We start from the raw sequence: 27,830 nt of genomic DNA on the forward strand, positions 1-27,830 counted from the left end.
TAGATTAAGCTGCACTGGCATTAGTTAGTGTAAGTCATTGTCATGCTTTTTGATAAGTCAGATTTTGGAGTTGTGAGGACTTAAATAATTAGGATGAACTGATGTGTAAATATACATCACAATCAGAGGAGTCAGCAAACTGACTGAGCCAAAATGTCTCCTGATGCATGTTTTCCTGTTGACAACGATGTCATCTTTTCCACTGTGCAGTGAACAAATATCAGACTTGGTGGATGGCAGTAGCCTAACATCACACTGGCAAATTCACAGAATATTTACAGACAACACATGATTATATCGTTGCAAGAAAATGATGTGAGATTATGTGTTTTGTCTGCTTTAAAAGGTTAGTCTGTCCAGAGGATGCCCTGTGTTGGCAGTTATGTGTGCATATATGTGTGAGAGAGATAGTAATTACAATTATAAACTCTAACTCTTCTTCCTCTTCTTCTTCTCCCTCTTCCTCTCCTACATCCCTGGCTCTGCCCTCTGTCTGTGTCTGTGTGTGCAGGCTACGGCTTTGTGGACTTCGACAGCCCTGCAGCAGCCCAGAAGGCTGTGGCCTCGCTCAAAGCCAATGGAGTCCAGGCACAGATGGCCAAGGTAAGCTCTGCCCTGCTCTGTGCCGCTTTGCTTTGCTCGCTGTTACTGAGGTGACTGGCGGTGCCGTGGTGCCGGGCTCGACACCGCGCTGTGACCCGGGAGAAAACCCAGAGGTGGTGCTGATGAGGAGGAAGACGATGGCGCTGTTATTTGTAGTCATAATAATAGCGCCAATAGTTGTTGTGATGATCATGTGTTTGCTGGATTCCTATCTGTTGCACTGGTACATTGATCCATGTGGGAGAGTGATAGATGGGCCTTTGATTAAGTCCATGATAAGGTTATTGATTGGGTTCATGATAAGGTTATTGATTAACAACTAAGGTCATGATGAGATTATTGATCAAATCTATGAAAAGACAGGGGAAAGAATGAAGCAGATGGCTGATTCATTTCTAGAACTTTCTTTCTTTCTTTCTTTCTTTCTTTCTTTCTTTCTTTCTTTCTTTCTCTCTCTCTTTTTATTTCTGTATTGTCCTCTCCCATGTTGTATTTGACGAAGCTCACTTCCACTTTCTTTCTCCGGCTCTCCTCTCCCTCCACTTCCCCCCATTTTCTTCCCTAACTCACGCTAATGATATTTCATCTCACATTCATGTGTTTGTGTTTGTTATTGCATTTGTGTGTGTGTGTGTGTGTGTGTGTGTGTGTATGCATGTGTGTGTATGTTTGTGAGCAAGGGTGTTCAGTCCCATTTGCATGCATATATTTACATACATCACATCTCTATAGCCACTCTGCTGTTTTCAGAAGTAAATGCTCATGCCTTGCGAACTCTTTACTCAAACAGAATATGTGTGTGTGTGTGTGTGTGTGTGTGTGTGAAACATGCTGGCCTAACCAGCACAGTCACAATATCCTTCTGCGTGCATGAGGGAGACACTGAATAGCCTGGCTTGTTTTCAGATTCATTAAAGCTGTATTGCTGCATAGCTGTCTTTATAAATGAGAGAGAAGTGCAATTAAAATAGGCCAGTCTTCAGGCACCAGGAGCATCCCATTGAATTAAACAGCAGCAAGCCTCTGAGCCACCTTTGCCTTGCTCTTCCATTAAACCTCTTTTCATTAGACTTCCGTCTCTTATTTTGTTCCTAACGGCTTGGGGCGGCATTTGGGAGAGCAGTGTTGATGTGTTTAGCTGTTATTAAAGAGAGAAGAACCCTCGACTCCTCAGAGATTGGGTTTTCCGGAGGGATGGAAGAGAGGCCAAGGAGTCAATTCTGAATGAAATTAAACAGTCTTCTTGCTGTTTCTTGAACTGATTATGCATGAGGTGCCTCTGTCCCAGCTAACTTCCCAGAAACAGGGTGTAATAAGAAAGTCAATGCTAAAAGCACTGATTTGGGTTTACAGCTTGATCTTTGAACATTTTGTAAGATGAGTGCCTTAATTGGGGTTTGTCAAAATCTTGGTTTTATCGCATTCAGCACCAATTAGCCCGCCTGAGACAAATTCATAAAGTTGAAGTGAAAGCTCGGGTTTGTTCTCCAACTTGTCCTCACATCCTTTTCATAGCAGACTGACCTCAAAAAGTTGTCTGGGACAGAAACTTTTGTTCCTAGTTAGTTTCTAATCTGCAAGACAATGGAGTGTTTTTTTCCCCACCCAACAAGAGAATTAGTGGTGAGGTGGCAGTAGATAGAGGAGAGAGAGAGAGGGAGGGAGAAAGAGAAAGAGAGAGAGGGGGGGACTAGGCGATTAGTGAATGTGAAAGAGAGAGGAGACTTGTGAGAAGGGAGAATTTCGATTATGTGAGGAAGAAACGGATGGGAGGAAGTCTCAGAGATTAGATCGTGAAGATGTACAGATTAAATACTGAGTCATGCTGAGTACTGAGTCGATCTTGGGCTGATACACCGGGTCAAATATTGGAAAACATCACCGAACATCATTGTGGGGTCAAATCCACCGAACCAAGGAGATTCAGCCAATTATGGCTCGAGCTGAAGTTCAAGTATCCAGAAATGCTTCTCATATAAGTGCAAGTTATGCAAGTCTGTGGCATCATAAATGTTGAAATAATTGAAATGCTTTCAAGTAAAGTTAAAATGTTATTTCAGAATTCAGACAAACTTAAAGAAAGAACACTGAGGAGGTAGACAGACAGATAGATAGATAGATAGATAGATAGATAGATAGAGCTATATATGCCTAGAGTATTTGATGGATGATGGTGGCCTAGATTCTCTCAGTCTATATTGTAACAAGATAGAATTTCCCCATCAGCTTGAGCCTGAATTACATGGTGAAAACCTCTACTACTCACTCCTCCTGAGAGGTGATCATTTCTACCTCTGACTTTCTGCCTGTGCTGTGTGTGTGTGTGTGTGTGTGTGCTGCGCTGTGCTGCCTCACTACCTGTCAGTGCAGGACTCACTGCCAACACATACAAGACAGGACCACACACATAAATCCTCACCTTGACATAAAGCCAACAGAGACACTGACTGTATTCACTCTGATTATGGGAATAGTCTGATTAATGTGTTGACATGTAACCCAACACTAACCGTATATTTTCCTTTCTGTATTCATACTCAAGCCTTCCATACTATATGTCTTCTAATCTTATGGACTGTCATTACTGAATTTATGAATTGCCATCTGCCATACGCCTGGAGCAGCGCTGGTCTCCTTCCTGTCATAGGTTGCAGTCATATTTAGGATTTCTGTGCTGCCCGTCACTTTTACTTTTGTGCGAGTTATCTGACGCTGACACCAATGAGAGAGCAGGGTCTGGGCTTGATTTTGGAAAGAGAGACTGCATCGTAGGTGTAGGCATGAGCACGTCAACAAGTACAGCTCTTACCTTATTCCCATGGTGTCCATTTTAAATTTACATCACACTTGGGGAGGGAAAGGAAGACTAGCATAAAACTGACATTCCTGCAACACCTAAATGACTCCTAATAAATATAACATTTTCTTTAGCTATCAGTATACTGGGCCAAATGTATCAGCTTCAAATCCCTATCTGTGTGTCTGTCAATATATCTTTAAACTGAAAGCAGCCCTATGTATCCTCAACATAAAGAGAAGAATAATGTCTAATAGATTGTGTGTGTCAGTAAATAATTTCTGAAATGGTCTTTATCTACAGTGCACGACAATACACTTGATCATCCCTATGCACAATGTGTGTTTGAATACACACTTTGAGTATATTTTTGGGAGCAGCTTTTGAGATATTGTTTACTGAGCATGTGCGACTCTTACTGTAATACAACCACAGTACCATATTATGAATTTTTGTTAATAATATCAACCTTAGGAACATTATTATTCCTTTTCTGTGGCAAGACCAGAGGATTGAGGGGAAACTGTGCCTGCTTTCTGTTTTTCCACTTGCCTGATGAAGGTTTAGCAGAAAACATTGCAAAAGAAATGTATTACTGCACGTTAGACAGCGTGTGGGAGTCTTGTAACTGTTACCAGTTTGAAAAAAAAAATACATTGAGAGAGCACTGTTTCAGGCTGCACTGAGGGAACACAGGCCCCTGCTCCCACTCCCTTGAATTATTGAGCTCCATCAGTCGCTGTGGTTACATGGACAAGATTTCTTCAACCCAGCTGAAATCATTCTGATTAGAGATTCCAGCTTAGATGTTTACATGGACGCTGATAAGATGCATGTTTATATACCCCAAAGCATTTAATCAGAATCATCATTAATCAAAAGTTTTTTGACATGAGCAAAGTGGTTCTGCCTTTTGAGCAGTGTCTAATTTGCTAGAAATAGATATATATAAAAATATAATATAGGCTAAGTCATATTTTCCAATGGCGGCTCTCCCATCAGGTCGTCCATAAGACTGTAAACATAAAAACCTATAATCACTTTTTGCCGTTTTGACTTTTGGCTTTGCAATAGGCAGCCTTCAACCTTTTCCAGTGGTTTTTGATTTTCTTGATGAATAGGTGGATTCCAGCTTCATTCATCTTTTCAGACAACTTGTTTGCACAACTCGTGGTTTCGAGCGTCTCGACCACGGAGGCGTTCAACAATCCTTTAAAGATTTCATCTTGACAACAAAAAAGTTTCATCAGGCGCAGAGCAGTTGTGTCTCACTACCGCCATGTTTCTGTCCCTCCTGGAAACTCATCACATCACACAGTATTACCTCCATGTGGGCAGACATGTAGAGAGCCTGTAAAAAGAGCATAGGTGCAAATATCTTCCTATTGAATTGATTATCAAAGGTTTAGACCGGCCCCTTCAACCTGATCGGGCAAGTCTCTTGTCATTGAGGTGGTTATATGAGCCATTCTTATTCTGATTGGGCTATTATTCGGATTATTAGTGGAGTGTTAGGGTCTATGTACACGCAGGTACTAACTTTGAAATGTTTGACTGCTTCATGGTGTTTCTATGACGACGGTGGTGATGATGATGATGATGATGACGGTGTTTCTGTGTTTGTAGCAATTTGCTCTTTTTAGGTAGATGTTCCCAGCCTAAGTGTGACTGCATTTCAAAAACGGCCGCTGTGTGGATAAAGTCCACGCTGACAGATGCGATCACGTGACTATGTGTTGCTGTTGCATGGCATTTCACAGTGTATGCAGTAATTACAGCGAGTGTGCGATTAAACTGACAACCTTAGTCACAGTAACATGGTTAGATGAAGTCGATTGCATTTGGTTAGCCATGTATTTATCGGAGTGCGTGATTGGACGGTTGGTGTGCGTGTAATTGTGCGCACTATTAAAGGCCTTATCTCATAAACTCTGTACTGTCATGTTTTTCCCTGAGACCTGTCAGGACGAGAGGTGCGTGTTGTGGCTGCAACCGAGACAAGACAGGAAGAAAATATAGAAAGCCTAGATGTGACGACGAGAGGAGAGGCTTTTGTGCGTGCGTGTGTGTGTGTGTGTGTGTGTGTGTGTGAGAAAGAGAGAGAGACTCAGTGCTGCCTCAGTCTTCTTGGTAATTACTGTTGACCTGAAAGATGATTACTGCTACAGCTGTGCTCTCCCTCGCTCTTGCTCACTCACTGTTAGTTTTTCTGTCTCTCTGTGTCTGTCTTGCTTTCTCACTCTGTGTGTGTGTGTGTGTGTGTGTGTGTGTGTTTGTGTGTATCTGTCGTATCCTAATTAAAACCTTTCCTTAATCCCTAACTCCTGAACTCCTGTGGTTAGGCAGAGAACGTCAGACACTGTAACGCTATCGCTCAGTTTACCTGCATGCCTCTGGTTCAGCGTTTTTTATTTTCACCAGAGAGCAACATTTTTTTTTTTTTTTTTTTTTTTTTAAACACACTTTCTGTGCACACTTTTTGTTTGAATGACGCTGTGTATATGCGAGTGATTGTGTGTGTGTAAGTGTCTCGGTTTTGGCAGGAAAAAATCTCTTTTTATGAGCGCTACGTGGAACTAATAAACCATTGAAATATTCGTCTCGCAGAGGCGCAATACCATACGCAAGCATGTGTGCACGGAGTGTATCTGTCAAATTGTGCTCCTGGCTGGTCCATCAGTCCTCTCAGACGGAGAACGATTTCTAAAAAACGCCTCAGGATGACAATTTCTGCCGGTCCTCGTGTGAGAATCATCCCCGCAGCAAAACGGACATTTATTTATATAAAAAAAATGTGGCAGAGTATTCTTTAAAATTCAAATGAAGGTGCTGGTATACACACAAGCACACGCTGTTAGGTGTGTGAGGGACTAAGGTTTTGTCTGTGTGTGTGTGTGTGTGTGTGTGTGTGTGTGTGTGTACAATAACAGTAAGAGAGGACCAAGGTCACTATGCTAATTAGAGAGATGGTACCACTGCCAGTGACACTTCATACCTCCCTCTCTCCCTCCCTCCATCTTCGTCCTTGGCTCACCTCCTGCTTCTCTCTCTTTTCTCCCCCTTCTCTCTCTCTCTCTCTCTCTTTCTTTTACCTTCCCCTCTTCCCTCCTGTTTGGTCTGTTTTGTTCTCTTTATCTGCCCCGATGCTGTTCCTTCTGCTTTCTCCTTTTTCTCTCTCATTTCTTCTCTCTCTCCCTCACTCTCTGTGTCTGTGTGGTTCAAGTGTTTGTGTTTTTATTTGTGTGTGTGTGTGTGTGTGTGTGCAGCAGGTGCTGCATTACCTCCTCCAGACTCATTAATGACAGGGTTGAGTGAGGACAGAAAGTGAGGAATGGAGAGGGGTGGGGGTGGGGGGTTGTAGGTGGGAAGTGGAGGCCTTGATGTGATGAGTAGGAAGGAGAGAGAGGACACACACACACACACACACACAACACGTATGTGCACACATGGAGTGAACGACAACGTCATTTATCAGCCCTGATTAAACCCTTGGGTTGGTCCAGCTGTGCTTCCTTTTACTCAGTCGACTCTCTCTCTCTCTCTCTCTCTCTCTCTCTCTCTCTCTCTCTCTCTCTCTCTCTCTCTCTCTCTCTCTCTCTCTCTCTCTCTCTCTCTCTCTCTCCCTCTCTCTGCCTCTGTATTATTTCCTCTCATTTTGTCTTGACACTACTGTGAGCATGTTTATGTGTTGGTGGTGGCCTGCATTTGTTCTCTGCAATTTGTTTAAGCTCTGTGTGGATGTATGTGTGTGTGTGTGTGTGTGTGTGTGTGTGATTTCTGTGTGGCTGATAAAAGCCAGATGCCTGATGTTCTCATGACTGGCCTACTGTCGTATCTATTGTGTGTGTGTGTGTGTGTGTGTGTGTGTGTGTGTGTGTGACAACAGAGGTTAGTGATGGCAAGAGGAGGACAGCAGAGCACACTGGGACATAAAACAGATGAATATAGACACAAAAACACACAGACGGGAAGATGTGAGCATCTCTCTCTCTCTCTTCCTTCCTTCTGGTCTCCTCTCTGTCGCTCGCCCATTTTCTCGGTCTTCCCTGATACTGCATCATCCTCTTTTTCACCTCAATACTCTTCTTTCTCTTTATCACTCGCCTCTTTGTCTGGATGTGTTTGTTTCCTGTTTATTATTTATGTGTTTTATAGTCTTTTCCTGCTTCTTTCTGTCTCTGTTTCTTTCTGCTGCCTCTCTCCCTGATATAACACAGCGTCCTCTCCAGATGCTGCCATACATAATGTGGAATTTGATAGCGCTCTGCTTTCCAAAGTAAACGCTATGACAGAGAGCACCATTTCAAAATGGGAAACCTAATAGCGCCGCTGTGATCTTGCTTCCGCTTTATGGTCTGTTGTGTAATTTGAAATTATCGTTCTCGGATACTCTGATCCTTTCTAAGCAACTCAAATGTGGAAATTAGGAAAATGCATAACCATTCTGTTGCGTTTCGTTGACAGAGAGGTCGTATTGCTTCGCTCTGCAGCAGATGTGTTATAGAGACGGCATGAGGTTGACTTTGCAAGGTTGTACAGTGGTACAAGAAAGTTTCCACTATATCCTTTGTAGTAGAATTCAAGGGTTTCACATGTGAATAAGCCATGACAGGCCTGCTTTCTTCAGAAATATATATTTATATATATACACCACTGCCTGCTTCTTTGTAATGCAGGACACCGGTTCCAGCAAGTACCATGTCAGGAAAGAATAAATGTTTTGCCTGCAAATTTTTCATGCATTTTTGACCATTTATCTGAGCCCCAAAAATCTGTTCTGACAATTCCTGCTTGTGTGCTATACAGCTGGACCACATTACTAATGTGGATTATCAAATAAAGCCATTATATAATAATTTATAAGCAATAGAACCACTGCTTATAACTTGCAATGAATGACACAAGAATAAAACATTTTTTTTTCTTAGTTTCTCTAAGGTTCCCATCACATTAGCATCTTGAGGCTGGACAGTCTTTTTACCTGGAGTTGCTCGTGCTCTGTGTCCATGCACACATGCATATTTAGAAGAGTGAAAATGTGTGCAAGGATGAACTAGTAATTGATATTATAGCAGCCCAGCCGCCAGGAAAATGTTGGCATTTTACATTTCTGCAAACCATGGATATGTTGAATTCTTATTGGCACGATTTCTTGTCTCAAGTTCCCTGACGCAGTATAAAGTTGGAGAAAAGCTCGACATTAGCAGGCAGGGGGGGCGGTGGGTGGCACCATCAACAGGACTGGGATTCAGTGGACGCAGGTTTGAGTCTCGTCTGAAGTCAGCTGACGAACACTCACCGGCCAACATTAGCAGATGTTTGCTAACGTTTTGTAATGTTAACCATGATATTTTCCTAACCTTAACCAAGTTTGTTTTTTTTTTTTTTTTTTTTTTGGTTGAGAAACGCTGACATTTCAACATATTTGTTGGTTTGCAGAAATGTGAAATGGCAACATTTTATTCTGGCAACTGGTTTTGATATAGTATTTAGTCGTGTAATATTTACTGTCAGCACAAAGCCTGCATTTCAAATCACACAAGTTTTAATGTGATTTCCATCATCCACAAACATGGAGAGGGCCTCGCAGCTTTCAAGTGAGCTGAAATAGACGTGTTTTGGTGAACTGTGCAGCGGTGAATGCAACAAAAAAGCTCATTTTGTCCTGAGGTTACTTACCATCAGCGTTCACATTAAGCATATTGTCTGGGTCACTCTCAGCGTCGATACAGCATTAAGGTGAGGTTGCCACAGTTACAGCACTGCACATCAAGTACCATTCCCATCCATACATACAGTCAGCCTCATTTGCATAAGAGCTATGGAGTCAATTTTGGGGTTGTTGCTAGCCTACCTGTTATGAGTGGGACTTGATGCTATTAGTTGTGGCTCTCATTAGGTAAACATTAATGAGAACTTGCACTAAATCGCCAAAATAATGAGTGACAACCATAGCTCTGATGTGAAGGAGAGTTTAAAGTCGGAGCACCATGATAGCAGTTGTTTAGCAGGCATGCAGAAATTAAATAAACCCATCGATTAAAATTTTTAAAATGCATCTGTACAACAAAGTGAGCTTGCACAGGGGAACCTTTCACCCCTTTTTAATTAAAACTTGACTTCTTAGCTCTTCTGTAATGCTGCAAGCACTGAAGTCTCTCCTAGACAGATTAGGTGTAAGGTTGTGTTCTGTACCACATGCATCTTCATGTCTGATTGAAGGCTGACTTGAAGCAGTAAAATGGAGATAATGAGTCACATTTGGGTTTAGAAGTGGACTGGCAAAGGGTGCGTTTGTGTGTCTGTGTGTAAAAGCTGCAAATATGTATGTGTGTGTGTGTGCACGTGCACATGCTGTATGCCTGTATGAAAACCTGTGCCTTTTTTTGAGGCTGGACCACCACTAATCCAACAAAAGGAGGAGGAGGACAAAGAAAAGAGAGGGAGGAAGAGGAGAGGAGCAGGAGGGAGCCCAGCAAGCGAGCCCCAATTGAATTAAATGTAATCTGGCCTCAATGTGTGCAACCATCAGCTGCTCTCCAATCTCATTAACCCTACATTACCAGCCCCGGGTTGTGTGTGTGTGTGTGTGTGTGTGTGCATGCACATGTGATTTATGTATGTGTGTATCTTTGTGTGTGTGTGTCTGTGGAGAGAGAAATGGAGGGGGGAAAGTGGATGACCAAGAAAAGAAATGGAGAGAGGAAAAGGATGGAGCATAAAAGAGAAGAGAGAGAGGCACAAAAACAACTATAATAGAGAAAAAAACAAATGAATATGGGTGTTTGGGTGATTAATGCGTCTCTGTGGCATTACTGATGAGAAAATATTTCTCATCATAACAGTCATCATAGTAATTTCTACTGACAATTTAGAGTGTCTTTATTACAATGCATTAATGTGTGTATTAAGCCATGGAAAACTGTTGCAAGTTCAAAATATTCAACTAGAAGGCAGTCAGTAGAGTGCATATCTCCAGCAGCACCATGCAGTTGTCAAGATATGCCAATTCCACATGTTGGATATTCACTCATGCCCACTGCCACACCTTTCTTGGCCAATCAGTGTGAAAAACTAGTAAGTTCTTCATTGCCCCATTCGTTGGAAAGTTGCATGCTTTTTCATGTGAAGCCACGCCCCACTTCAGCAAATCAGCTCCCTCAATATGTGATCTAAACGTTGATCACTTTGTCCCCCCCATGAAATGACCTCACATGACTTCTACTTCTGGTAAAACAGAGCATCTTAAATAGTGACATTATCCAGCACTAGTGGGTGTAAATTAAAATTTCAATCAATAAAACGTCCTCTGTCATCCGTCTATCACTTCAAATAAAATTGCGTGTCCCTCCCAAACTGACGTTCTATTGGTTTGCATGATCCTTCCCTGCGCTATATCCCTTTTTAACCTTGGGGGCTTTCTACATATCAGTGTGCAGGCTTTTCACTTTCTCAACCAAAAGAAGTATTCCATCAACAATGGGAGTGGTTTGTCTGCAAAAGGAGTGTATCATCAACCAAGAGAAGGTTAGCTGATGTTGGAGTGGAAGACAGAAGTTGTAGCTCGGCTGTGGACTTAAACCTGAGCTGAACAGAAAGTGTAATAAACTGAAGAATGGGATGATGGGAAAGAAGATCTAGCTCCTACATGGCATTTTCCAACTATTTTCTAGTCAATCATGTGTTATATCAGACTCCATAATATAACCTGATAGCTAGATGACATAGTATGGTCGCTTGAAACCACGACCAACCAACCACACAAACAAACAAACAGAAAAATGGAATGGGGTGAAAATATGTTGTGTAACCACATTGAAGCCATCCCACACATATTCCAATTTTTTGCAGGTTGTTTTCCACAACATGCTTGTCTACTTGGTATCTATTAATTTGTCCTTTGAAGGAACTTGTAGTGTGCATCCAGCCCGGGAGCCCAGAGCAGCATGCCTTGAGTGATATGCAGCCAAAAGACATCAAGCCATCCGTCCAACGATGCCTGACTCATAAATACTGCATGGCATGCGTTCATTAAAAAATATCATTTTAGTACTTGAAGCAAGATTCATGTCTCGTGTCTGAGTTGAATTACCGGATGGAAAAAACGGGCTGCCACAGTGACAGAGTGAAATATTGGCAGGCAAACAGGCACACAGACAGGTAAGCACACAGACAGGAGTGGAGGCCATAAACTTTTTTTTTTTTTTTTTTTTTTTTTTTTTTTTTGGTGCTAAGCAGTCATCACTGTGATGTTTTTGTACACTGTACTTCCCGGAGCTCACTTTTGCAATCAAACAGTGACCCGCTGAGATGCCCTTTTTCTCTTGATGAAGTCGTAGTTTCTGTAAACGCTTGTCTTTTGTTTGTCTGTTCAGCCTTACCGGTTATAACTGGATATATGAAGTACCAAAGTCTCTCCTCTTGTTAATCCAAACAAACCATTTCTCTTGCTGGAATGTGTCACCTTAAGTGCCTTATTTACGTGCATGTGCACAAGACCATTTTCCCATGATAAACATGCCTGTCTGTATGTTTAAAGGTAAATATAAGAGCTTTCATGAAGTGGATATCAGTTGAATCAGTAGATCAGTTTGCTGTATAAAGTACAAATATATATATATATATATGAAAATGTCAGCAATTATTATTGTCAGTCACATACTTTTAGCCCTATATTTCATAATCTATGTCTCTGCAGACAGCAGCAATTATTAGTGAAAGAATGTTGCAATCTGCTGCATCATGCTGACAGCAGAATGGGAGGGAAAGGGAACTTGTCAGAAACTTGCACTCTCAAAGAAAAGGTCCCAAGAGCTGCAAAGCTGTATTATTTTTTGGCTATTATCATATCAGAAACAGGCTTTGGAAACTTCACAGAGTGTTTCAATGGCTTGTGTTACTATTTTGAGTCATCATGAAAGGGTTATATAAAACAGCTAAAGGTTATCAAATTGGTTCCCTCTTAACAAATGGGGTTCTGCCACAATTTCAACTTAGCAAGCCTCCTGTTTTGTTTTGATTGTTTTTTAAGTGTATGGAAATTCTGGGGTCAGGTGTGATCTGCTATCACGGCCCCAGCCTATGAAAAATAATACTACATATAATACTACTGAGCTGTGAGAAAACCAGAAACCACATAGATATCATCACATGAAGCTCAGTTTACTCAAATAAAATATGAGCGCGCGGTGTACAGTCCACATGGTAATTTAAAAGTCATGTTGGTTCTGTTTGGTCAGTAAGCATTAAGACCTCATTATGTTACTATATATTTTCATAATGTTTTTTTTTTTTCCACAAAGTTAGCAATAACTACTGTATATTACTGTACATACACACATGTGGGTGGTGGCCATATTTTCCTGATATATGAGGACGTATGCATGTTTGATTTATACCCCTGTCAGCATCTGCCTACAGCTACAACAAGCTGTGTGAACATTTCGACTTGCACTGTAACTCGTCCAAAAACAGCAGCATGTGCAAAAAAACACACCGACTAAATGAATGATCACATTCCAAAACAAATACTGTATCTTGGAGGGGGGAATATGGTATTACATCTTCATTTGCTCAGGATTTCAACAATACAAATCAATATATCTCATTTAAAATGCTCTTATTCTGGATGGAGATGATGAAAAAGTTCAGTGCTATTCCACAGTCCCTTAATAATTTCAGCCAATGTATCGACAGTGTTTTGTTTTTGTTTTTTAGAGTAAGGTTGATTATCTCAAATGCTGAATATCTGATGTAGAGATGAAACCCTTTAAATTTAGATGCCTCACCTAAGCGTTGCCCCTGAGAGAACGGACAGCAAAGAGCTATGAGGGAAATATTGCTTTGAACAGAGGAGGAATGGAGTAGGCAGCTGGAGAGTGGGGGTGGTGCTCGGTTTGATGGAGCTGGGCTGAAAACGGCTCTATAAGGATGGAGATAACTGGAAAACACTATAAAACACCTCTTCTCATATTCTCTCTCTCTGTGGAATTAGCCTTTGAGTGGGCTGCCTGAGCGAGGGAGGGAGTGCAGAGAGATTGATGGAGGGAGGGAGCGGGAAGCCTGAACTACAGCGAGGCGAGGGATGGATAGAGAGGGATGGAGTGAATATGGAGTGGGCAGCTTGGGGTAGGGGAGGCAGGAAAGGCAGGATGGGACAGAGGAGAATCAGGAACAAGATAAAAGTGTTGCAGGAGAGGACGGCACGAGGAAGGAAGCGGTGGTGCTGCGGTTCACATTTCACCAGCTGATCTTATCTTATTCACATTGTGGCACCGACATGAATTACATCTATCACTGGCGGATGGACTGACAGAGGCGAGACCGACTGAAATATCCCTATTTCATGGGGACGCTATTAAGTCTGTTTTCTGATTGGCTGTCCGGTCCTCATCTCTCATTGTTATTGGGGGCCAGGCATGTTTGTTGTTTGTCATTGGGCAGCAGACAGAGTCGGCTGGATTCAATCCGATGGCGTAACTCGGCCATCGATCAAACTTTGTGGACAGCGGCGGCCAAACTGCTCTCATGCAGAGAGAGGGAGAGAGAGAGAGAGAGAGAGAGAGAGGGAGAGAGAGACTTCTTTGAGAGTAGAATATCACAAATCAACTGCTGTAACCTTTTAGTATGTCTGACTCTCACCGCCACCACACATGCCCACAGAAAACCAATGAGGCTGTTTCTCTCGCTGTGTGCCTGTTTATCTGCCTCGCTGTCTTACCTCCACCCGTGTAGAGCTGGACAGTATGACAACATCATATCTATATTGTGATTTATGACCAGATATCATCTTTGATTTTGGATGTGATCATATTGTGATATGGCATGTAAGCTAATTAGACCGTCAAGCCTGTCTCCTAAAAATTCTGTTCCCGTACGATTAAACTGCATTCATAATTCCTTTTTGGGGAAACATATTTTGTTGTGGATTTGGTTTGTTCCTGATGTAGCACAAATATGTTTCCAATCAACATATCTTGTATATTATGTCAGAAAAACAAACAAACAAACAAAAAAAAAACACTATCACTTCATGCTGGACTTGTATCGCATGGGTGAAAGTCATTTGTTTGACCCATCCACTATCCCACCTACCTCCTACTGCAGCCTTGAAACTGAAAAGGGACCACACAAGTTCTTGTGACACATTACAAACTAACATAATCCAAAACAAAAATAGTTACCCCTTGAAATGTAATTTAGAATGCAGTTTAGTTGTATAAGAATCTAATTTTTAGAGACTGGCCTCAGATGGAGTTATTTGTTGCTTGCTTTACCATCATGTCCAAATTTACAAGTGTTGTTCATCAAAAATGTCACTGTGTAAATATTTTACGGGGGCACCAATAGTCATCCTCAAAATATCATGACAATATCGATGTTGTGGTATTTGGTCAAAAATACTGGATATTTGATTTTCTCCATATTGCCCATCTATTTCCTTCTTTTTTCCTTCTCTCTTTCTTGTTTTCTTTCTCTCTGATTGAACGGTGTTCTCCAGTGGATCCCTCAGGGTCAGTATCTCTGTCAATCTAAACAGGAATACTGCCATTTCTGCGAGTCATGATGGCGGCTCTGATAGTTTGACATGGTTGAGTGAGACATCTGCATATGCCTGCTGGTCCTTGTAGCATTTATTCAGTTGAAAGATTTTGCTCGCATGCAAACAAAGTTGCATGCAAACAAAGTTGAACCCGTGTCTGGCTTAAAATGTGTGCTCTGAGCAAGTGATTTGCAACACAAGGCACAAACACCCACAGAATAGCCATCGGAGGCGTGGCTGCACTTGAAACAAGGACCTCGATGTTAGATGTGTTTTGTGGATGGACCCTCTGCCTTGGGCTGGCTGCTTTAAAAATATAGTCCATAATCTTAGTGATTGCCAAAACTCAGAAATATATTGTGATTATTTTCTGTTACTTTCAGATTAGTTTGCCATTTTGAGGGAGAAAAAAAGTACAGAAATAAACTGCAAATTGCAGCATAGTCATTTTAGGCTTCTATATATATATATTTACACATGACACATTACTCATGCAACACTTTAAATGGTCTTCTGAGTTTTCCACTTTCACTTTTAAAGTATTCCCAGAAGTGGCCCTGCAACTTTTCACAAGTATCTGTAATTAACATAATAAAATCCAGCTTTATTACTTTGTTTTTAGCATATGAATCTCCTCATAATTATTCTGTAACCCTGCACAAAAGTATTCTGTTAATGCACAGCTGCAAGTTGAGCTCAGTCTGTAGCAATAATCTTCTAAATTCAAGGAGGTAAAATCTTAATTTCTTCAAAATCCTATAAGTAGACTTTTTTCATGAAAGAAGAATCCATTTTTCTGTACAATATACAGTTTGGAGTGACTTACTTTTAAGGGTGTTAATCATGAGCTCGGAAGGTTTAATTAACTTCCATTGGCAGCAGTTCTTCTGCGGCTCCCATTCACATTTTAGCCAGTGGGGGCAATTGGGACGTTCGTAGCCGTGGTGTAGCGGGTGGATAAAAATTCCTGGCTTCTCCAAAGAATATTGAATGTAAAGGCTCTTTGGTCTGTGCTCTTATGCACGCAATTACAATAAATCATGTGTAATTGCTCCTGTACTATTCTGTTGTGTATGTGGGTGTGTTTGTCCGCGTGCGTGTGTGTGCACATGTAGTGTTTGTGCCATTGGTAACAGGTCATTAATAACATGTTGACTGGTTACTGGTGGGTTCTTGGTTATCAGCTCTCATATCATTGGTAAGTACAGTTAAGAGTTATGGCTGTGTTGGGAGCCAACATGGACGACAGGCCAGTTTCTGGTCGGTCTTCATGTGACGAGGCCACAAAAAGGCTTTAATGAGGCTCGCTCCCAGGAGAGCACTGAACCCGCTCTGTTTGGGCTGAAAGGGTTTAAGAACCCTTGTTATAGCCTAATGGCTTTGAAAGGGGGGGAGTGGATGGTTTTTACAGGTAAAATGAATATATGAATGTGTATTTGTGTGTGTGCATGTGTGCTTGTGAGTGTGTGTTTTGTTAAGAGGTGTCCTTGGGATATGATGGTAATTAGGCTCCTGTTTTCTCAATGGTGTTCCAACGATCAGTCCATTTAACCTCTCAGCGGTGTGTGTGCGCGTGCGTGAATGTGTTTATGTGGAGATGAAACAGAGTTAGATAGCGTGTCTGTGCATGTGCCTGTGCACAAGCGTGTGCATTTCCGCCCTTTAGGTTTTTGCTGACTCAGGCCGGTTTTCCCTTTCTAAAAGTAAATAACCTTGGTGTGCCAAGCTGTTCGCCGGCCCCACTGTGCCCTCATCCAGACATCTAAAGACAGCAAGAAAATCTTTACTCTCTCATCTGAGTGCAACAGCAACACACACAACGAGCACATCAGCACAGGAGTGTCCTCATGCTGCGGAGGACTTGTATCTTCAAAAAGCCACCTTTTCGGGAATCAACAGAAACTGTTTTGTTTTTCCCATTGATGTGCATGGCTTACATTCTGTGCCAGCATATTGCATTATTTCCCAACTAGAGGGCCCTGGTTCAAGTCCTTGTGGCAGCAAGCATTGCTCTGCTGAGGTGTCCTTGGGCAAGACATCGAATCCCCACCAGCTCCAGGTTCACTGTGACCTCCTTGAATGGTAAAATTATCATTTTAGAAATATTTTTGGAAAAGTAATGGAAATCTAACTGAGGCAACATCAGGTCTGTAAAGGACTGACTGACCAATTGCCAAAGACCAAAGGCTGGCACTGTAGTGGTGGAACTGTAGGATTTCTGTTGTGTGTGTTCATGCATCAGTTATATGTACTGTATGTATATATGTATGTAAATTCCCCACTGGCTCCATTGGGCGGTCTTGTGTCTCGTTCAAGCTCAGCTCCTCTGCCAGAGGCCCGGGAGCCTGAGGGGTCTGCTCAGTATCTTATCTGTTCTGAGGACAGTGCTCTTCTGGACAGAGATCTCAGATGTTGTTCCTGGAATCTGCTGGAGCCGCTCTCCCAGTTTGGGGGTAACAGCCCCGAGAGCTCCGATTACCACTGTAGCCTTCACTCCCCACATCTTCTCTAGCTCCTCTCTCAGGTCTTGGTATTTTTCAAGCTTCTCGTGTTCCTTCTTCTTGATGTTGATGTTGCTCGGGCTACATCTATCACAACTGCCTTCTTCTGCTGTTTGTCGATCACCATGATGTCTGGTTGATCAGCCACCACCAGCTTATCAATGTGGATCTGGAAGTCCCACAGGATGTTGGCTCTGTCGCTCTCAGCCACCTTTGGAGGTGTCTTCTATTTTGACCCTGGGACTTCCAGCCCCAATTTGGCACAGATGTCCCTGTACACTATGCCAGCCACTTGGCCAGCACACACACACACACACATATAAATACACACACACACACACACATATGCTATATCTATATATATATATAGATATAGATATAGATATAGATATAGATATATAAACCAAAGTACGTAAGAACAGAATTACTTATGATGCCAGTGGCTGTAAAGCTTTTTTTTTTTTTTTTTTTTTTTTTTTTTTTTTTTATTGGGATGCATCATGACAACAGATACTAAAAGAACACATCAATTAGAGAATCACGATAGTTTAGCCCTGAAATGTAGTTACACAAGCCAAAATCTCAGAGGGGAATAAAATCGTCTTAGCAAGATAAAGCTAAAGTCAATTACGATGCCATGGGTACGTCTTGTGAATTCAATGCTGCATTTCTATTTTGGCTACATATTGTTGAATGATTGTATAGTTTAATGATGTTGTATACGAGAAAGTGCCTCACAAGGACACAGCAACCTATTGACCCCTCAAATCCCTCCATCCATGCCAAGATCTCTTTCTCTCTCCCTTTTCTGCCCCCCCATCCCTTTATACACTTTCACTCCCTCCATTATCTCTCTCTCTCTCCTCTTTCTTTCTGCCGATTTTGATCCCAGTTAGGCCCTTGGGAGAGGAAAGGCATTATCTCTCTCTCTCTCTCTCTCTCTGTTCAGTCTCTCTGTCTCTCTCTCTCCCTCTCTCCATCCCCCTGGAGGTTAATCCCTCCGGTTTCAAATAGAGATAACCATGGCAACAGGCCATGGCTCTCGAGCGTGGGGTCTGTAGGACAAAGACATTGATCGTGATGAAATAGTGTCAGGTGGAAGCACAAAAACACACAAGCGTACACACACCCACACATATATATCTACACACACACACACACACACACACACACACACACACACACACACACACACACACACACACACACACACACACACACGTGCGCAGATGTATTAGAGGTGGAATCCTCTTGCCCAGAATTGACTGCTCACTCACACTGAACTATTTGAAAATCACCCAACGATCTGCAGTTACTGTTAAACTAATAGATTGTTAGATGCTGCAAAACCTGTAACGGTATGATCAGAGATTAAAAGTCTGGTGTGAAAGCTTTAGGAGAGGAAAAACGATTTCAAAGGACCATTATGTGAAGGGTAAATACAATTTTAAAAGCCCTTTAGGGATGATTGGATTAATCCCAGGCCAGGAAATGTACTCCACCCTCATATTGAAAAGGCTGGGCTTAAGGGTTTGAGAAGTAGACTTGAAACCGGAAGGTCCCTGGTTTGGGCCCCCAGACTGAGTGGGAGAATGTGTGCAGAGGAAATAACCAAGACCCACGACTTAAACAACTAGAGTTTAGTGCCCTTGTCAAGAGTAAAGGACAAAAGAAAAAAAAAAAACACATTGAAAACCTTGGATTTGCAAGTTACCTCGTGTTTCCGGTGCTGTTTTGTTGTTCAGTGTTATATTTTGTTACTAAATAGCCAAAAGTTATTTCACTGACATCACTGGGAGAAATTCTCAGTGCAGCTACAAACACATTTCATAGGGAAAATAAAAGATCAAGACCTTTATAACAATTTGCATGTTGCTAAACAATCAGGGAAAAATCCAGCCTAAAAGAGGGAGGAATCACTTCTCTCATTCATCTCCACTGTAGTTGCAGTTGCTCTGTAAATGCATTGCATTTGGCAAGTTTACCAACAGAAAAAATAAAATGACACCCTAAAATGACAAAACTGCACTTGAAATGCAATGTAAATCACCACTCTCTGTTTTTAGACAGTGTTAATTTGTTTTAGCATGTAGTTTTCCTTTAACCCCCTGCAATGGAGGCGCTCAGTGGCCTGTAACTGTAAACACACTGATTGTACTGAGAAGTTCCTAAATGTAGGTGTGAATATGTTGAGCAACAAAAGACTTTTTGCAAGGTACCACACACTTAGAATAGAGCATCCATCAGTCTGCTGTAGTTAATGCTATAAAAAATAACCATGTTACTGTGGTGGGGCTTTGCACTGGACTTATTGTCTTATTTTGGATTACACACAGTTCATGCTTGCTATCTTTACCCCACACTCACACATGCACAGGCACACATACACAGACAGTCGGGCAGACACACACACACACACATACACCCAAATACTTGACCTTGCTGGTGTGATTGCAGCATGACAGATGTAGTGAGAACAGCAAAGTTGATGAAAAGGGTCTTTTATTGAACTGTAAACCAGTAATCTTCTCCTCCAGGACTTTATAACTGAGACCAGCAGATTGTGTGGGTGGACATGGACAGCTTTACTCTCTGTTGCACAGCAAGTCAGCCTGCTGGTGTAACTTTTATAACTGCCGCTACGCTGTTATGTGCTCTTGCTCGATGGCACTGTCTAATTTCTAGACTTTTATTGCAGTTTAATTAAGACGAGTGAAAGATGTAGTTGTGGCACTTTTTGCATCCTTCCAGCAGCACTGCTTTATTTTTGCCTCGCTCTCCAAATAAATTACTTGGAAAATCCTGATGTGCTAAAATAGGATACAGTAGATATAGTTATTAACAATATACTGTATAAAATTTTGGTATAAAATTGCACATTCATTCCTCTTTTTCGACTATAATTTTCTTACACCATTTCCCCGCTATTCACCCAAAGTCATTTTAGGGTGCATGCATGTAACATGACACAGCAGTGAAACAAAACAAACCAGCATATCAAGCTTGGGTCAGAATCTGATGTGCCTAATTCTTCCCTCTGAGCCTGTGCGGCTCATGTGTCTGAGCCAGTGTTTTATGTTTTAATCACTGCAGTGCCGAGAGCACAAACCCACTCCTCCCCTGCACTTTTCGAGAACTTTTTTTTTTTTTTTAATTTTGCAGTTTCCTCTTAATTTGTTTTCTTTCTGGCTGTGCCTCTGAACTTCATTTCCCAGTGAATTGTCTGAGGAAAAGCCACATGCCATTAGACCCCACCACCTCCACCACCACCACAAAAAAAGGAAACAAAAAACTGCATTCAATAACTTTGTCTAAAACTTTATTAATTTTCTCCTCCCTTATCCGAGAAAATGCTTCCTCAATGATAATCCTGCAATCCAGCAGGCTTTCTGGTTTATTGCATTTTTCTAATGAAATGCTCTGATATTCACACAGGCAGTCAATGAGCAATCCAGGGAGAGAAAGAGAGAGAGAGAGAGAGAGAGAGAGAGAGAGAGAGAGAGAGAGAGAAAGAGAGAAGGAGAGAGGGAGAAAATGTAAATATGTAAAATATATTATGTGGTTTAGTGTGTGTACTGTATGTGTGTGTACTGTATGTGTTTGTGTGTTTGTGTTTGTACTGGAACTAAGTTGAACTTTGTCTAATCTGTTAGATGGGGAGGGGCTGCAAACCATACTCTGCACAATATAGCCTACACTCAAATAAAGAAGAAATATAATAATTGTGAATGATATTTTGATTTTTTCTTTGCCAGGCATTAGAGGAAAAACCTCTCGTGGACACCATACCACTCTTTTGTCATCAATCTGTGATGTTCAAGTTTGTTTCTAATGACGCCTCGAAATTTGGAGTGCTACATCTCATGTGCATTACACTGTGGTCCATAATGCAGGTAAAGTGTACTACTATGAAGCATTTTTCCTTGTGTGATTACTGAATACCGGAGCAAAATAGTAAAATGCGGAGTTTGGAAAGAAGCTTTTGCTTATTGATTGTAAAACACTGCCACAGAAACCTGGCATTTAACATTGATTGTTTTTAAATTTCTAACTAAATGTCTCAAAATTTAAGCCCTAATTTTAATTTCATAGCCTAACCCTGCTGTACCTCAATGTGACATCTCATCGTCTAAATATGAGCAGCTATCAGCTGGAATAAAAGAGCTGTACCCCCACAGACCAAAATGAACCTATAAATGCAATAAATACATTTTTAGTCATTTAATTTTAATTTTTTTTTTTTTTTTGAGTGTTTCAGGGTGGTGTTTTGCTATCACAATACTGCTGGCTATATGGTGATCAGAGAAATATAACTAGCTACAAGTGTGTGGTGAACCAACATTCTTGATCAGAGCAATTTGGCCTCTAATGCAGAATGGTATGATGTCAGTAATGTATATTACAGTTGAACATAAACATTTTCCTCATGTTGCTACTGTATTGTGGCCTTTGGATCTGCAGGCTTATTCTTTATGTGTTTGTTGTCAGCCACTGTGAAGTTTTCTATGCAGCCCACAGTCCAGCTTTATACTAAACTGCACTTGCGTTTGACAAATCAATCTCCGTCTTTTATCATTTTCATCTCTCCCTCTCGCTTTATTTCCTATTCTTATCTCTTTAATTTCCATTCATCCATCCCGTCTTCCTCCCTCAACCCTGCCTCGATCATCTCATCCCAGTGTGACACCTCCGTGTACGGGAGTATATGTGTGTGTGTGTGTGTGTTTCTACATCATTAATGAGTCCCTCAGGACTGCCATGAAACAGTCCTCACATCAGGCCTCGCTGTGATGATGCAGCTTCAAAGACAGACACACACACACTCACTCTCTCTCACAGGCGTCATACAGGGTGTGTACCTGCAGAGGCGGCCTGAGACAACTCCCTCCTTGGTTCCAGACTCCATTAATCATTTAGAGAGAGGATTTCCCTGAAGTCTGCTCCCTCCTCAGGCAGACACTACGACATCAGGATGAAGAAGCCTGGAATCACACTGAGCCTCATTTATCAAACATTCAACAGATTTGTCTGAGATCCCTGTATTTCCTGAAAATTCACCTCTCATTAAAGTTTTTTTTTGCGCGTCGTTCTTTGATATGCACAAATTGCATCTGTGTATGAGGTACATTGCAGGAGATATCAGTATCTTGGGAGACTGCGAGTCCGTAATGTGTTGTGCTGAAGATGGAGCATTGATTGTTTTACATTCTGGCCAGCGTTTTGCTCACCGGGAGAGAATGCAAGGTCCAAGCCAAATGAGCTACCTGCATAGAAATCAGCCTTCTTAGGTTTCCAGAGGCTGCAAGTTCTTAATTCGTTTCAAGCATAAAAAAAAAAAAATCCAATATTATTATTTAACATGTTAGGTGACAAGTAACACTTTGTGCCCCTCAGGATGTTATGTTGGGCAGCTGCTGTGTTACAGGTCCTGAGGTCTGCATGTTGTTCACGTAACCTGACTAACTTTTCATTACAAGAGCGATCGGTCACAGCTTTGCCATACAAAACTCTGTCATGTCATTAAGGAAAAACAGTCCTTTGCCAGACTTTTCTGATTCACCTCCATACAGTTTTAAACTTCTATACAAGGTCAAGATTAGGGTTTGTGAGATGATAAGGCCAGAGGTCATTAAACACACCATGCACTCTGGACTGTGTTGGATTAAAGGCCAGCACAACCATCCAAATCCTCTTCTTTGAGAGGTCAGAATAAATGGATGAGATGTTGGGCAGCATCAAATAGCATGATGGCAAATTATGGAAAAATACAGAGAGGATTTTTTTTTTTTTTTTTTTTTTTTAAATGTGAAATTATAAACAGTTTTTATTCTGCCAGGTGGTTCATCAGGGGGTTTCCTGACACAGGAAAAAACTCAGGAAATTTTTGCCTGAACTTTTATTGGCCTTTAACTGGCACACACACACACACAGACCACACACACATTTTATTACACACACAAACACATGTGGGTACACATCGTACACACTCTATACGTACACACTGCATATGTGGCAGGTGCATGAGAGAATACTTGTGCTTGACCGTTCCTTTACTGTATGTGTTATATGCAGGTGTTTGTGTGTGTGTGTGTGTGTGTGTGTGTGTGTGTGTGTGTGTGCAACCCAGTCTCATCAATGTGCGTATGAGAACTTTTACAGTTGGAGATTACATGCAGTGCAAGCACAAAAGTCCAGTTTTACGAGCATTAAGTAACATTTGTAGCCACCAAAACCACCTGGTTAGCTTTAGGAACAGGGTTAGGGTTAGGAAAAGGTTCGGGTTATAGTTACGTAATGTTACTGCTTCTTGGGTTGACGTATCACCTGCACGTAAAACTGTAAAATTGGACTTTTGCGTATGCACTGCATGCAATTTCAAAGTGTAAAAGCCATGTGATTTGTACACAGATTGAAGAGACTGGGCTGGTGTGTTTGTGTGTGTGTGTGTATATGTGTGTGTGCGTGTGTGTGTAGTACAGTCTCCCAGACCATCCGTCTGCATTCCAGGTAATTAGACTGGCCAACAGCTGAGTCCCATTAGCCTTGATTACAGCATTCAGTAGAGAGAGAGAGAGGGAGAGAGAGAGAGAGAGAGAGAGAGAGAGAGAGAGAGGTGTACTGTACACACTGTGTCCATTTACTGTATATTTAGGATATCTGCATGTTTTGTGTAGGTGTTTGTATATAAAATGTATAGACTGTATGTACATATTGATGGTGTGTGTGTGTGTGTGTGTGTGTGTGTGTGTGAGACAAGTGAGCATGCCTGTGATCTGAGCTACACAGGCTTCAGATTTCAAGTCCAGCAGACTTGTGCTGCAGCTGTTTCAGCCGATGTAGCCATAACAGTGTGCTGTGTGTCTACTTAACCTCATTAGAAGTCTCATTTTGGAGCAGAACTCTTCAGAAATGTATTCATTTTTAATTGGCCGCCCACACTGGAACCACAAACATGTACCCACTAGCCAAAAGTGTAATCTTAAACCGCAGGTTGAGGCTCAGAGTGGACCAACAGCCTGTTTCTGGTGGAGATCGATGCCCACATGACGAGAGACGTAATGCGTTTTAATGAGGCCGAATGCCACATCTGAATTCCTGCCCGAAAAAAGCTTGAGGATCTTGCCATAGCGAAATAACAACAACCACAATACCATAAGAAACGACATTACCTCCAGCTATATCCAGCCTACAGCTGTTAAGCATCAGGCCGACATGCAGAAGTTGTGTTTGTGTGGTCAGATTGGAGAAGGAACTGCAACAACAACAGCATTACCACAGCAACAGAAAAACGTGAAATTACTAATCAGGCCAGCACATGATCGCTATGGTTGGTGGTGTTAACCATCATCATCATCATCATCATTGTAACTATTGGTGGCAGTCTCGCAATTTCTCCATCTATCTATCATTCTTATCATCTCTCTTTCTTCCAGTCCAACAACTGGGCAGTGAAACAGAGCAACTCACATCTCCAAGGCATTTTAATCTACATTCAGCCAAGCAAATGTTTGTTTGATCCACCCAGAGCTACTCTCTCTCTCTCTTTATCCCCTCTTCTTTTCTCTAGCTTTCTCTGTGTGTGCATGTGTGTGTGTGTGTGTGTCTTTCTCCTATCTCTTTCTCTCTCGCTCTCCCTGATGGCTTCTGTGTCTCATGATTGGGTGATTGATTCCAGCTCTGGACGGCTGGCAGACAGGCAGGGAAGCAGCCAGCATACTGGTCTGCAGCAAGGACGGCACTCTGCTCTGACTCTGTGATGAATTACTGGCCTTTTAATACACACAGCAGGGAGAGAGAGAGAGAGAGAGAGAGAGAGAGAGAGATGGAGAGGGAAAGAGAGAGAGAGAGAGAGATGATAATACAGTTACAACAGGGAAGAGGAGATGGTGATGCTTCAGAGCAAAGCAAAATGATCGAGAGCTGTAGAGCTTGAGAGAAACACAAGCAAACATGCAAATAAATGGGCAGATTGATTTAGAGCTGCGTGTGACTTGAAAATGTGAGAGCTGTGTATGTGTGTGCAGTCCCCATTATTTAGAAAGTCCTCTCTTAGCGCTGTAGATGAGTCATACAGAGTGTGAAGAAGCAGACAGTGATGGCGGCCGAGGGGAGGAAAAAACGTCCTGCCCATCATAAAATTGAATTAAACATTGAAATGTAGTGAGTCTCTCACTTAGCGGAGTGCGATGCTGTTCCTCTGAACAGTCATCCAGAGTTTGTTCGCTACTTCACAGCCGCTGGAGAGGCACACAGTGGAAAAACAGCCTTTCTACTTATGAATAACTTCATTGCGTCTAGTGATGACATCGCTTGAAAACCCCTGTAAAGCCAATTTTGATGTTTGTGTTTTTACTTGGAGTGATTGTTATCCATGGCCTTTCACAGGTTAGGCAAGCTGAAATGAACAGTTCATCCAAAATACAACATAATACATATTTTTCCCAGTTACACCGAGTACAAGCTATCCATCCAGAGAGTTTCTGTGTGATGTGGTGAGGTTTCTAGTCTACCATCTTGCCTCCTCTTCTTGATAGAATGGGGCTTGAATGGGTGAAATGTATATATGGAAAAACTCAACAGCAACATCTACTTTCAGAGGCAGTGACATGGAAACCCGGCATAAGCTACAGTCCTAGGGGGCGAGGAATTTTTGTCAGGAAGTATTTCCTGCCAAAGAACACCAGCAAACTGCATCTATCTACCCCCAAGGAACAAACATTCTGGGTGGATTCAGGGTTTTGCTGCACCAGCAGAAGAAAAAGCTTGTTGAGTTTTTCACATGTACATGTTTTATGGTACAAATAAATACTCATCCAGCCCCATTGTATTGGTGAGCTGGACTGAAAACCCCACTAAATCACACAGAAACTATATAGTTTCTCTACGTAGTATCTCTGGATAATATATTTTTTGTATAGTGGGTGAGCTGTTCCTCCAGTGACCTTCATGCCCCAGAAGCCTGGGCAAAACCTGATGTATAATTTCCAAAATGCACTGGCTGCCAATCTCTATGAATTTTGTTTATCCTTTGAAAGTTGACTTTTTGGGGAAAAACAAGGGATTTAACTACAGCAAGAAGCACCAACTAGGCCACCAGTATACCAACCACCAAATGCCAGAAAATATTAAATATACACTGTGTGTATAAAAAATGAACCACCAAGGCACTCTTGTGCTGAATAATGTGTATAGCAATAACACTGGAGCCTTTACGAATACTTTAACACTTACAGTGGCTGCTGGCTGGTTAAACTAGGCGGCATGGCTGTAGGAGTGCTTCAACAAAGAGTACAAACAGATTCAGGCAGATAAACTGGATCAAACAGGGAGGACACACAAAAAATATTAATGCACACTCTACATTTACACACATACAGCAGCAGTTTGATATGTAGGTGGTGTGTTTAGACCAGTGTAATTTAACATGTCATATATAAATGGTACAAGTAACATATCATCATTCTCCCCCCCAACCACTGCACACTAGCACACTCACACACACATACACACATGCACACACCTACATGCGTACACACAGCCCACTCTGACTGTAGCAATATGAACTGGCCAGAGTCTGAATGATGAGATAATCAGTATCCAGTGCTGATTTCACTGAGCCTCCAGTCGTTGTGAAGATGGAGAAACGTGTATATCTCCATGGCTAACGAGACCCCAGGGATCTCGGGGTTTAGGATTCATAAAGTATTTATGGTATGTTCATTAAGTATTGATTATGCCTTTAGAGAGCTTTTAGACACCTTAGACTATCATTACGAGAGATCAGGACTCGGTCTGAGGAGGAGGAAGGTGGAGGAAGGCAGTAATAAAGAGGGAAAGGTGGAGGAGAGTGAGGATGGGATAAAAAGGAGAGAAAGAAGAGAGTGATGGTTCTGGGAAAGAAAAGACTGCAAAGAGGAAAAGCAAAGAGGAGAAGAAAGGGAAGAGGAGGATGGAGGAGAGCGGAGGAGGTGATTGAGGGGGGGATAAGGAGGAGACGGAGAAGAGGAAAATTCTACTTATTAAATATTAATTAAGCATTCAGACAGCATTTTAGACAGCAAGGCTATCATTATAGGAGATTAGGTTTTAGTCTGAGGAAGAGGAGGGGTGAATAGTAAGTGGAGAAAGAGAAGAGGACGGGCGGAGGAAGAGATTGGCCCAGAGTAGGAAGTGGAGGGGAGAGAGGAGGTGGGTTGAAGGAGGGCAAAGAAGAAGAAGAATAGATGGAATAAAGGAGGAAATGAGGAGGATTATATGAAAGACAAGCTAGCAAGGCAAGAAAGAAGAGTCAACACCGATAATGAACAGAAATTCTGCCTCCCTTAATGATATATAAGCCTCTACCTTTTTCTGAAAGAGCTTTGCTGCAGTTGTTTTCAGTCCACTT

At 41.8% G+C, this 27,830-nt stretch overlaps 1 protein-coding gene across 2 annotated transcripts in view; it reads left to right on the top strand.

Moving 5' to 3' along the window:
* Positions 1 to 27,830, top strand: part of LOC115373884 (RNA-binding motif, single-stranded-interacting protein 3) — a 143,794-nt gene that overhangs the window by 57,609 nt on the left and 58,355 nt on the right. For both annotated transcript variants that reach the window (XM_030072508.1, XM_030072509.1), the window contains exon 4: positions 512 to 603. In XM_030072508.1, the coding sequence (XP_029928368.1) occupies positions 512 to 603 (92 nt within the window). The remainder of the gene's footprint in view (positions 1 to 511; positions 604 to 27,830) is intronic.

Source organism: Myripristis murdjan, chromosome 16 (genome assembly GCF_902150065.1).
Source record: "Myripristis murdjan chromosome 16, fMyrMur1.1, whole genome shotgun sequence".
In the NCBI taxonomy this organism is placed as follows: domain Eukaryota; kingdom Metazoa; phylum Chordata; class Actinopteri; order Holocentriformes; family Holocentridae; genus Myripristis; species Myripristis murdjan.